The following is a 12,695-nucleotide window of genomic DNA, read 5'->3' as shown; positions in this document are numbered from 1 at the left end:
TTTTAAAGCCAGAGGTGGATATGGCTAATATCTTTGCTTTTTTATACTTGCAAAAAACACAGCCTGAGAAGTCTTCTCTCTTCTTAGCGAACTGTCAGGCAGGTAAAAGAAATTCAGGCCCTTGAGGTAGTCCTCCACCAGACAGGTCAAAACACACCACTTTAGTTTTTTGGGAAAAAGGTTCACATCATGGTTCCTGGCACCAGCCAGCTGCACCAGAATCTCAGGTTGCTTTCCCAAGGTAGTTGCTGAGATAGGAGTTGGGGCAAGTGTGTATGAAGGCAAGTTACTACATTACAGCGCTCTTGTACCGAATTTTAGAAGCTTGTAAAAATTAAGTGTTCTCCTGATTTGGGTTTTTTGTTTGTTTGTTTGTTTTTGTTTTTTTTTATTTTATTTTATTACACTGTTCTGAAAATTTCAGCACTAGATCATTGGGTAGAGGGAAAAAGTTGTGGAGTTTCTAATTCCATCATTTTTGGTGACTGAACTCCATGACTTTAAAAATTTACATTTCTTTGATTATAGAAGCAAAGAATTTTTTTACTTGTTTGTGGAACCCTCTATATTTGTTTCCTGAATTACACATTTTTTGAGTACTTTTCTCTGAATACCACTTTTAAATGTCACAATGTTATTTTTCTTTTAGGGCACATACTTGACGATAGAGCCTTCCCACTCTTCCTACATCCATTACAGCATCTAGGGGCATTTTTGAGTTCACATCTTACCCATTAGTTCTGACCCACACCTCTTTCCGTTTTTCTTCTCCTTTTTAGGTTGTCCGCACAAACCAATGTGCAGGGGAATTTGTCATCACTTTTCCTCGTGCTTACCACAGTGGTTTTAACCAAGGATACAATTTTGCTGAAGCTGTCAACTTTTGCACTGCTGACTGGGTGAGTGGGCATGCAGTGGGCCTGCAGGTAGAAAGTATAAAGAATATGGGTAAGGATTATTGTGGATAAGCTAAGCATTGTGGTCTCCAGATAGCCACACACAGTCTTGAATGCACTTGCAGCTACCTGCTGGACGCCAGTGCATTGAACACTACCGCCGGCTCCGGCGCTATTGTGTCTTCTCCCATGAGGAGCTCATCTGCAAGATGGCTGCCTTCCCAGAGACGTTGGATCTCAATCTAGCAGTGGCTGTGCACAAGGAGATGTTCATTATGGTTCAGGAGGAGCGACGTCTACGAAAGGCCCTTTTGGAGAAGGTGGGTGGTCAAGAGCAGGGCTTAGGGATTTAGTCACATATACCACGTTACAGAGACACAGACCAACATTGAGTAACCACTGTGTGCCTAAACTTTTAAGTCATGCATTTTGAAATGGAAAGACAGAGCCTGTATGTGTTTATATTTTTTCTTCCAATTTCTCTGCAGCTGTCCTTACAAGGTTGAGTCCACATCAGGGCTCAGTGTTGGCTGAGGTGGGGTGTCCACAGCCCTACTCCTAGTCTTTACAGTATATGTGGGTTGAACACCCCCAGGGCGTCACGGAGGCTGAGCGAGAGGCTTTTGAGCTGCTCCCAGATGATGAACGCCAGTGCATCAAGTGTAAGACCACATGCTTCTTGTCAGCCCTGGCCTGCTACGACTGCCCAGATGGCCTTGTATGCCTTTCCCACATCAACGACCTCTGCAAGTGCTCTAGTAGCCGACAGTACCTACGGTGAGCATGGGAACACTGTGGGGATGTGGAGGAGGTTACAGAGCTGGGCCAGATGTGTACCCTTCCTGGTTTTCTTCCTCTAGGTATCGGTACACCTTGGATGAGCTCCCCACCATGCTGCATAAGCTGAAGATTCGAGCTGAGTCTTTTGACACCTGGGCCAACAACGTGCGAGTAGCCTTGGAGGTGGAGGATGGCCGTAAGCGCAGTGAGTGACGGGAAACGGAAGGAACCCTTGTATAAACCTTATTTCTTTCTTTTGGGTATTCACAACCTTCCTTTTCTGCTAACACTGCCTACCTGTTGCAACTTATGCTGTCTCTAGGCTTTGAAGAGCTAAGGGCACTGGAGTCTGAGGCTCGTGAGAGGAGGTTTCCTAATAGTGAGCTGCTTCAGCGACTGAAGAACTGCCTGAGTGAGGTGGAGGCGTGTATATCTCAAGTCCTGGGGCTAGTCAGTGGTCAGGTGGCCAGGTATGTGAGAGGAGAAGGCAAAGAAGGGTGTGAGTATGTGAAAATGAATAACAAAAGTGGATAGACTATAAACACACAATCCCATTTGAGACTGAGGCAGGAGATTGAACCCAAGAGGCGGAGGTTGCAGTGAGCCGAGATGGTGTCATTGCACTCCAGCCTGAGCAGCAAGAGCATAACTCCATCTCAAAACAACAATAGCAAAAAAAGAAAAGAAGCACAGACTCAGCACTTGTCAAGTTTTACCAAGAAAGGGTAGATAACACATGGACAAAAACCAGTATAATATGAACTAGAAGTTACTGAAGTAAACAGTTTCTAACAAAATAATGTGGCAAGCAATAAATATATACTAGCAAAATTGCAATCTTTTCCTACTTCTTAGGAAATCTCATAACATTATGCAGACATCAGAATTTCCACAAAATTTACTTTTGGCTGTGTAATTAGGCAAAACTTTAGAGGTTAAAGTAATCCTAGGTATTTATTTAACTGTTAGTTTCCAAATGTATACGACAATAGATACATACACTTTTTACATTGAAAAATCAAGTAAATGATTATATACAGTCAGGCGTCACTTAATGATGGAGATGTGTTTGGAGAAAAATGTCATTAGGCAATTTTGTCATTGTTGCATATGCACTGTCTACTTACATAAACCTGGATGCTGTGACCTCCTACACACCTAGGCTGTGTAGAGCCTGTTGTTCCTAGGCAGCAAACCGGCACAACGTGATACTGTACTGAATATTGTTGGGAGTTGTAACACAATGGTGAGTATTTGTGTATCAAAATATCCAAACATATAATTAATACAATAAACGAACTGTGGAAGACATAAAATATGGGGCACTTACCATGAATGAAACTTGCAGGACAGGAAGTTTTTCAGGGTGAGGAACTGACTGATAAGAGAATGTGAAGGTATCTTTCTTTAATGGTAAATTAGCCACCGCTACTGTAAATTTTTTTTTAAACTTAATTTCAGGGTACATGTGTGGGTTTGTTACATACGTACACTTGTGTCATGGGAGTTTGTTAACACAGTTTATCACCCAGGTATTAAGTCCAGTACCCCTTAGTTACTTCTCCTGGTCCTCTCCCTCCTCCCACCCTCCACCTTCTGATAGTCCCCAGTATGTGCTGTTCCCTCTGTGCATATATCCATGTGTTCTCATCATTTAGGTTCCACATACCAGTGAGAACATGTGGTATTTGATTTTCTGTCTCTGTGCTAGTTTGCTAAGGATAATGGCCTCCAGCTTCATCCATGTTTCTTCAGAGGTCATGATCCTGTTTTTATAATACCTGCATGGTAATTCCATGGTGGATATGTACCACTTTTTCTTTATCCAGTCTATCATTAATGGCCATTTAGATTGATTTCATGTCTTTGCTCTTGTGAGTGGTGCTGCAGTGAACATAACACCTGCATATGTCTTCATGATAGAACAATTTATATACCTTTGGGTATATACCCAGTAATGGGATAGCTGGGTCAAATGGTATTTCTGCCTCTAGATCTTTGAGGAATTGCCACACTGTCTTCCACAGTGGTAGAACTAATTTTACACTCCCAGCAACCCTGTGTAGGAGTTACTGTTTCTCCACAACATCGCCAACACCTGCTGTTTCCTGACTTTTTCATGATTGCCATTCTGAATGGTCTTGTCAGGTGGTACCTCGCATTTCTCTAATGATCACTGATGCTGAGCATTTTTTCATGTATCTGTTGGCTGCATGTATGTCTCCATTTGAAAAGGGTCTGTTTATGTCTTTTGCCCACTTTGTAATGGGGTTGTTTTCTTCTTGTAAATTTGGTTAGATTCCTTTATAGATGCTGGATATTAGACCCTCGTCAGATGCATAGTTTGCAAAAACTGTCTCCCATTCTGTAGGTTGTCCGTTTACCCTGTGTGTAGACAGTTCTTTCTGCAAGAGCTCTTTAATTCGGACTCATCAATTTTTGCTATTTTCTCAGTTGCTTTTGACATCTTCATAATGAAATCTTTACTCATGCCTGTGTCTGGAATGGCATTGCCCAGATTGTCTTCCAGGGCGTTTATGGTTTCAGGTTTTTAATTTATGTCTTTAATCCATCTTGAACTGATATTTGTATAAGGCAGGGGTCCTGTTTCAGTTTTCTGCATATGACTCAGCCAGTTACCTCAACAGGATGTACTGAATAGGGAGTCCTTTCCCCATTGCTTGTTTTTGTCAGCCTTGTCAAAGATCAGATGGTTGTAGGTGTGCAGCCTCATTTCTGGGCTTTCTATCTGTTTCATTGGTCTTTGAGTCTGTTTTGTAAATTGTTTATTTCATAAACATTTAATTTCTATTTGAATGTTTTACTCTTTTCTAATAACAGCTTAAAACACAAATGCATCGTAGAGTTGTACAAAAATATTTTCTTTCCTCACGTAGTTCTGTAAACTTTTCTATATAAACAATTTTTAAGTTTGTTTTCCATTTTAAACATTTTTGCTAAAATCTAAGATGTAAAGACACACATTGGCCTATGCCTACACAGAGTCAGATTCTAAATATCACCATCTTCTCCCATCTGTATCTTATTCTAGTGGAAGGTCTTCAGGGTACTGACACATGTAGAAAGGTATCTGTTATGATAACCGTGCCTCCTCCTGGAATACTAATACCTTTAGGGCTGCCTGACAGTTACCTTTTGTTTCTAGTAGGAGTATATTCTAAAATAATAGCTAAAAAAAAATGTGGTGTCAAGCATTAAGCAATATATGGCTGTTTGTTATCATTATCAGGTATTATATTATATGATGCATGTGCTAGATAGACTCTTACATGACCAGCAGTACAGTGGGTTGTTTACACCAGTATCACCACAGACACATGAGGAATGTGTTGCTACTTTACAACTGCTACAATGTCAGGAGGTGATAGGAATGTTTCAGTACTATTATAATCTTACAGGCCCACTATCATATATGTGGTTTGTCACTGAAAGGTTATGTGGTGCATGACAATGTTAAATCATGTATTTTTAAAAACTCTATTAAAAAAAATAAAGCTGCGTTAGTAGGAAGGAATTTTAGATAAAGTAGGGGTTTTTTTTTAGGTTTAAGGGTCAGAATAAAGGGATCAAGACCATAAAGCAAAGGTATACATTTGAACCAGTTTCTACTTGAGAATATATGTAATTTTTTCAATAAACTTTAAGAAAATATAGAAAGATTTGAAAGTGGTGAAGTACATAGCAAAATAGATATTTTAAATGTATTATTTTGGGGCTATTTGAAGGATCAGTCCCACAGGATGTGGCATGGTCTGATTGAAATTAAATAACTGATGAGGAAGCTTTTTAAATAGTCCGTCACATAATTATTGTCCTGAGCTATAATTGAGATGCTAGATTGCCTTTTAGACTTTTCTGTGCCACCTAGATACTCAATGGCCCATACTTACTCAGCTTAATTTCTTGCGTTTTGTCTTCATTCTTATGTCCATCATATTTTAGAGACATATTATTTCAAATATTCTTTTTTTTTTCTTTTTTTTTCTTTTTTTTTTTTTGAGATGGAGTCTCACTCTGTCACCCAGGCTGGAGTGCAGTGGTGCAATCTCAGCTCATTGCAAGCTCTGCCTCCCAGCTGGGTTCAAGCCATTCTCCTGCCTCAGCCTCCCATGTAGCTGGGACTACAGGTGCATGCCACCACACCTGGCTAATTTTTTTTATATTTTAAGTAGAGATGGGGTTTCACCATGTTAGCCAGGATGGTCTTGATCTCCTGACCTCGTGATGCGCCTGCCTTGGCCTCCCAAAGTGCTGGAATTACAGGTCTATGAGTCTGTTTTTGTAAATTGTTTATTTCATAAACATTTAATTTCTATTTGAATGTTTTACTCTTTTCTAATAACAGCTTAAAACACAAATGCATCATAGAGTTGTACAAAAATATTTTCTTTTCTTATATTGTCATTCTATAAACTTTTTGTATAAACAATATTTAGGTTTGTTTTCCATTTTAAACATTTTTGTTAAAATCTAAGATGTAAAGACACACATTGGCCTATGCCTACACAGAGTCAGATTCTAAATATCACCATCTTCCCCCATCTATATCTTATTCTAGTGGAAGGTCTTCAGGGTACTGACACATGTAGAAGGTATCTGTTATGATAACCATGCCTCCTGCTGGAATACTTCCTGAAGTATCTTTGGGGCTGCCTGACCATTATTTCAAATATTCTTAAATAGTCCTACTTGTTCTTAATCTCTTTTCTCATTGCTGCCTTTCTTTAAACCATGGAAACTTTAAAATTTTAGAGGAAATTTCACTTTTATGGATAACTCCTTTCGCTACTCAGGTTCAAGAGAAATAAGGCTTTTCCAGGTTGAATCCATGATACCCATATAACATGCCTTGGGTTTCCACTTTAATCTGTCTCAAGTTTTCTTCATGCATTTAAACTTCCTGGCCTCATCAGTTTTCTTCATCTTGTAGACAGTTGGAACCAAAGAGTAAGTCTTAAAAGTTCTTATCATGTGGTACTGTTTTGCTTCTAATGTAATGAACTCTCATTTCTTGTCTAGAGTAGATTTATTACTCTGACCATTCTTATCATCACTTAGCCCTCCTTCCTTCTTAATCCTTCCATTGCATTTGTACTTCAGTTTCTGGCTTAATAGATGTTTTGTGTCACTGTGAAAGCTACTACTTCTGAATCCTATTGGCTATTTGTTTTTACATCTCTTCCTCATTCTTTAACTCTTAACTGGATGACTAATGAAAATGTAACTTAAACTATGTGGGGGCCATTCAAATGTCTGTTTTCTCTTGCCACGTATTTGTATTTATTTCTATTCTTCTATCGAATAGTGCTAGCCATCTAGTAACATGGTGGCATGGTATTAAGTAGCCATAGTGTTAGCAGATTAATACTGTTACATTTTCTCAGGAAGCTGGACTCTCTCACTTTGATATCTGTAGTTAGTCTGTATTAACTGCTGTCAAAAGCTTACAGGTGTTTTTTCAAATCTTAACTTACTGGTCAGTATCACTGAACTTAGAAAAAAACCTTTGTGGATATTACTGAAATACAAAAGGGAAGGAAGTATGTTAAAATTCTGTAAGTTTTTGAAATGTGGCCTTACAAGGTGTTCCTTCTGGTTCCTACAGGATGGACACTCCACAGCTGACCTTGACTGAACTCCGGGTCCTTCTTGAGCAGATGGGCAGCCTGCCCTGTGCCATGCATCAGATTGGAGATGTTAGGGTGAGGAGGGGCCTGGCAAGATGGAGTTTTTGTTAACAGCAAATACTCAGGAAGTCTGACATGTCAGGAAAGCTTGAGAACCTAGGTATTCTAAACAACCTTCTCATAATAACAGGTTCTTTCCTGAAAGTGATGGAGATGAGTGTTCCCATACCATCTCTGTCTTTACAGCATATAAGGAAATACCCTTCCAGACTGAAATAATTAAAAACTCTAAACAGGAGCCTACATAAGACACTGGCTCTTGGGAATGGGATGGAGAGGACTGATTGATTGATTGCTTGATTTCCCTCCACACAGTAGAGTCTTACAAAGCTTATTAGAGGGATAAGATTATATTAAAGTGGGCTTGGAAAAAGAAATTTTAGGTAATTAAAGGAGAAAAGTGTCATTCTAGGTAAACAGAGGGCCTTTGTTATTATCAAGTAGATCATGTTTAGGATGTGATTGAGAATAAGTGTTAAGCAACAGGAAATGCCTATAAGAGAAGATGAGAAGTGGAGCAAATCTAGGTTGTTGAGTATTTCTGTGGCTAAAGAATCTGCATTTTATCCTATGTCTTTGCAGGATGTCTTGGAACAGGTGGAGGCCTACCAAGCTGAGGCTCGTGAGGCCCTGGCCACATTGCCGTCTAGTCCAGGGCTATTGCAGTCCCTGTTGGAGAGGGGGCAGCAGCTGGGTGTAGAGGTGCCTGAAGCCCATCAGCTTCAGCAGCAGGTGGAGCAGGCGCAATGGCTAGATGAAGTGAAGCAGGCTCTGGCCCCTTCAGCCCACAGGGGCTCTCTGGTCATCATGCAGGGGCTTTTGGTTATGGGTGCCAAGATAGCCTCCAGCCCTTCTGTGGACAAGGCCCGGGCTGAACTGCAAGAACTGCTGACCATTGCAGAGCGCTGGGAAGAAAAGGCCCATTTCTGCCTGGAGGCCAGGTGGGGTGTAGTCTCTCCCTGTCTGTATTTTGACTGTAATCTTCTGAGTTTTGGGGTGACCCTAAGTATTTCTATGGGTGCCCTTGGGCAGCAGACTCCCAGTTGGGCATCTACTAAACTCTGAAGGACTGGCATGACATACCATCTAGTCCCATCTATATGACATGTCATGTTGATCTTTCACTGTTGTAAAGGCAACAGTTGGGGAAATATTCCTTGGGTGACTTAGTTCTCAGGTGAATGGATGCAGCCTGTGACTTAGACCTACATACCCCCTGCAGTGTTACAGAGTTCCTCAGTGTGGCTCCCTTACTCTGTCACACTTTTTGTTCCTTGTGTTTTTAGCAAGGAAACGTAGGACTTAAAAAAGGGGCATGTATGCCTGTAACATGTAGTGATAGATTTCTGTTTTTCAAAAAAATTTTAGGCAAAAGCATCCACCAGCCACACTGGAAGCCATAATTCGTGAGACAGAAAACATCCCTGTTCACCTGCCTAACATCCAGACTCTCAAAGAAGCTCTGACTAAGGCACAAGCTTGGATTGCTGATGTGGATGAGATCCAAGTGAGGATCAGTATTTTTGCTTTGCTATGTCAGGCCAGCAACTAGAAGAGATAGTTTTTGCTCAGTTGGATTGTGCTAGAAAGTGAAGGTGGGAAGTTTGGAGTATTCTTTGAGAGATCTGAGCATATCAGAATAGGAATGGAGGGAAAAGAAGTATGAATATGGGTGTAGAGCTAAGCAGAGACTATTGATATGTAGAAGTGGACAGAAGAAGCAGGATACAACAGAGTTACTTGCCCATGTGTAATTTTTGGTCAGAGCCAATGAAAGTAGGAGTTCTGAGAGAAAAGAGTTTCTATCCCATTTTTCCCTTGCAGAAAACACAGATTTTTGGCCCTGTGATTATGCAGTACAATACCCAGTATTACTCAGGACAAATTTAGACACAATATTGTTGACATAATTTAAATGAACTTTCTTTTTCTCCTATCCCAGAATGGTGACCACTACCCCTGTCTGGATGACTTGGAGGGCCTGGTGGCCGTGGGCCGGGACCTGCCTGTAGGGCTGGAAGAACTGAGACAGCTAGAGCTGCAGGTATTGACAGCACATTCCTGGAGAGAGAAGGCCACCAAGACCTTTCTCAAGAAGAATTCTTGCTACACACTGTTGGAGGTGAGGTCTGGGACCCTGACCCACAGCCCTCTTCTGCATCTGGCCTGGCTGCTGTGAGATGGCGCGTATGATGAGAACATAGGTTTTTTAGGGGGCACCTGGGTAGGAAGGAAAGGGTGTGGGAGGTGAGGGAAGCCTGGGCATTTCCTCTCTGTCTGCCTACCTGCCTTAGGTGCTCTGCCCATGTGCAGACGCTGGCTCAGAAAGCACCAAGCGTAGCCGATGGATGGAGAAGGCGCTGGGGTTGTACCAGTGTGACACAGAGCTGCTGGGGCTGTCTGCTCAGGACCTCAGAGACCCAGGCTCTGTGGTAAGCAGCATGGCCCAGATGGGGAGAAGATGGATTCTGGGTATCTCCCTGAAAAGAGGAGAGCCGGTGATGATAGGGTGTCTGAGCCCTGTTAAAGTTCTGGTTTGGGAGCTGGGTATTAGGATGCCAGACAAGGGCGAGGGTGGACTGCTGACCTACTTTCCCCCTCTTCTGGACATGATAGATTGTGGCCTTCAAGGAAGGGGAACAGAAGGAAAAGGAAGGTATCCTGCAGCTGCGTCGCACCAACTCAGCCAAGCCCAGTCCACTGACACCATCCCTCATGGCCGCCTCTGCGACTTCTATGTGTGTGTGTGGCCAGGTGCCCATTGGGGTGGGAGCTCTGCAGTGTGACCTCTGTCAGGACTGGTTCCATGGGCAATGTGTGTCAGTGCCCCGTCTCCTCACCTCTCCAAGGCCCAGTCTCACGTCGTCTCCACTGCTGGCCTGGTGGGAATGGGACACAAAATTCCTGTGTCCACTGTGTATGCGCTCACGACGGCCACGCCTAGAGACAATCCTAGCCTTGCTAGTTGCCCTGCAGAGACTGCCTGTGCGGCTGCCTGAAGGTGAGGCTCTTCAGTGTCTCACAGAGAGGGCCATTGGCTGGCAAGACCGTGCCAGAAAGGCTCTGGCTTCTGAGGATGTGACTGCTCTGTTGCAACAGCTGGCTGAGCTTCGCCAACAGCTACAGGCCAAACCTAGATCAGAGGAGGCCTCGGTCTGCACTTTAGCCACTGCCTGTGACCCTATCAGAGGAGGCAGTGGGAACACTGTTTCTAAGGTGAGCTTTCCAGGCTGGCCATTGTTCTCACATTTAGGTCTTCTAGCCCCTGTCCTCCTCTTGGCTCCAGTTTTGTCCCTGTTCCCTGATTTTCAGTCTCCTTTGGCCTAGCCTCTTTGCCCCATTCTAAACCTATCCAGATCCCTAGACTCTGCTCCCTGTTGGAAGCCTGTGTCTACTATCATTCAGGAGGTAGAGGCTCCCAAGTTTTGGGGTTGTGGGAGGAAAGATAGGACCTGGTCCATCAGCTCATTTATCGTTACCCATTCTTTTTTTCCCTGATAGGTCCAAGGGCTGCTGGAGAACGGAGACACTGTGACCACTCCTGAGAACATAGCTCCAGCAAAGGGCTCTGGTAAGACTGGTGTGGTTTGGGTAGGCTCTTGGGTACTCATAACCGAGTGACCCATGTATTTGTCAGCTCTGTTGTGGCCATGGAGGATAAGACCAAGAGTGACCTCTAACCCAGTCTGTCCCTGCACCCCCAATCCCACCGCCTTCCGCCCAGACCTGGAGCTACTGTCCTCACTGTTGCCGCAGTTGACTGGCCCTGTGTTGAAGCTGCCTGAGGCAATCCGGGCTCCCCTGGAGGAGCTCATGATGGAAGGGGACCTGCTTGAGGTGACTCTGGATGAAAACCACAGCATCTGGCAGCTGCTGCAGGCTGGACAGCCTCCAGACCTGGACAGAATTCGCACACTTCTGGAGGTAGGAAGGGGGTCACAGGCAGGGCAGGAGATCAGGTTTCAGCAGGCAGAGATCCCAGTACTGACCTTTTTCTGCTTATGTGGGTATGATTGCAGCTGGAAAAGCTTGAACATCAAGGGAGTCGGACAAGGAGCCGGGCTCTGGAGAGGCGACGGCGGCGGCAGAAGGTGGATCAGGGTGGAAAGGTTGAGGATCTTGTTCAGCAGGAGCTGCAGTCAAAAAGGGCTCGGAGCTCAGGGATTACATCTCAGGAGGGCCAAAAAAAAGAACATTTTCAGGAGAAAGCAGACCGTGAAAATATATTCCTGACACCTTCCACAGACAACAGCCCTTTCTTAAAAAGAAACCAAAATAACTTACAACACAAGGATTCAGGCTCCTCAGCTGCTTGTCCTTCTTTAATGCCTTTGCTACAACTCTCCTGCCATGATGAGCAAGAGTTGTGACAGTGGCACCAAAGGTCATTTGTGGTAGTTTTTGTTTGTTTCATAAATCGTACTGTCTCCTGGCCTGGACCTCAGAAGGAGCTTCTTGCCTGTTGATAATTTTTCACTGCCAATATTTGATATCCTCACTCCTAGAGAGTTATTGTTTAAAGGTTGGTTATTCAAGTCCAGACCCCGATGCCCAGAAATGTCTTGCCAGCCACATTCCTGCTAGCATACAGGAGTGATTTTGTAAGCCAGTTCCATTCTAGTCTGAATAGAGACAAACAAATCTTGAGGAAGCCCAAGTGCACCCCTTTTTTTTTTCCCCACCACCCTCTTTCTGTACTTCAATTTTTGTTTGTTTTTTGTTTTTTTGTCCCTGTCATAAAATATTTTGGTGCTTCAAAACTTGTACTTTCATCGTACCTCCTTTTCTCTCCTTGGGTCTTATTGTAAAAGGAAACAGTGTATGGTGTAATTACTTGTAAAGACCAATAAGAATAGAGAAAAAAGAATTTCATGACTCTACCTGTGGTCTATTTTTAATTTCTTTTCTTAAAAATAAAACATTAAGTGTGTTTGGAGACTGTGAAAATGATTTGAACTTCTTAAAGTGTAAGACTGAAGGACTGAAGTTAGGAAACAACAGTAGCATGGGTCAACGTAATTTTTAATAGTTTTTTGGGGGGGAGTGGGGAAGGGTAGATTTTACTTAGAAAACATACATGAGACTTAGTCCAAAGTTAATATTTTCTCAAAGGATGTCCAGTTGACCCAACACCGGCAATAGAAAACTTACCTGTTCTACACTTAATTGCTTTGTGCTTTTTATTGAAAATCTGTTTGCTTGACTTGGGTGTGCCAATATCCGAGTTATTTGTTGTGTTGCATTGTTGAACTATGTGTCTGTTCCCTGTGGCCAGATCACAATGTCTTGGTTGCAGTCGCTTTACAGTAAG

General features: G+C 42.9%; 1 protein-coding gene across 4 annotated transcripts in view; it reads left to right on the top strand.

Moving 5' to 3' along the window:
• KDM5D (lysine demethylase 5D) overlaps positions 1-12,331 on the top strand; it is a 39,505-nt gene extending 27,174 nt beyond the window's left edge. For 2 of the 4 annotated variants that reach the window (XR_001442153.3, XR_013413247.1), the window contains exons 14-27: positions 780-899; positions 1,022-1,216; positions 1,492-1,673; positions 1,757-1,881; positions 1,999-2,146; positions 7,303-7,399; positions 7,967-8,325; positions 8,753-8,891; positions 9,327-9,506; positions 9,679-9,816; positions 10,001-10,600; positions 10,886-10,955; positions 11,141-11,308; positions 11,404-12,331. Coding sequence is in view for 2 of the 4 variants with exons in the window: in XM_015128587.3 (XP_014984073.2) it covers positions 780-899; positions 1,022-1,216; positions 1,492-1,673; positions 1,757-1,881; positions 1,999-2,146; positions 7,303-7,399; positions 7,967-8,325; positions 8,753-8,891; positions 9,327-9,506; positions 9,679-9,816; positions 10,001-10,600; positions 10,886-10,955; positions 11,109-11,308; positions 11,404-11,754 (2,904 nt within the window). In the remaining 2 variants the exon portion in view is untranslated. 4 annotated transcript variants of the gene reach the window in all.
• Positions 12,332-12,695: the final 364 nt, after the last annotated feature.

The sequence above is a fragment of the Macaca mulatta genome, chromosome Y (genome assembly GCF_049350105.2).
Source record: "Macaca mulatta isolate MMU2019108-1 chromosome Y, T2T-MMU8v2.0, whole genome shotgun sequence".
NCBI lineage: Eukaryota > Metazoa > Chordata > Mammalia > Primates > Cercopithecidae > Macaca > Macaca mulatta.
The sequence above is the reverse complement of the archived record's forward strand: the minus strand, read 5'-3'. Positions and strand labels throughout refer to the sequence as shown.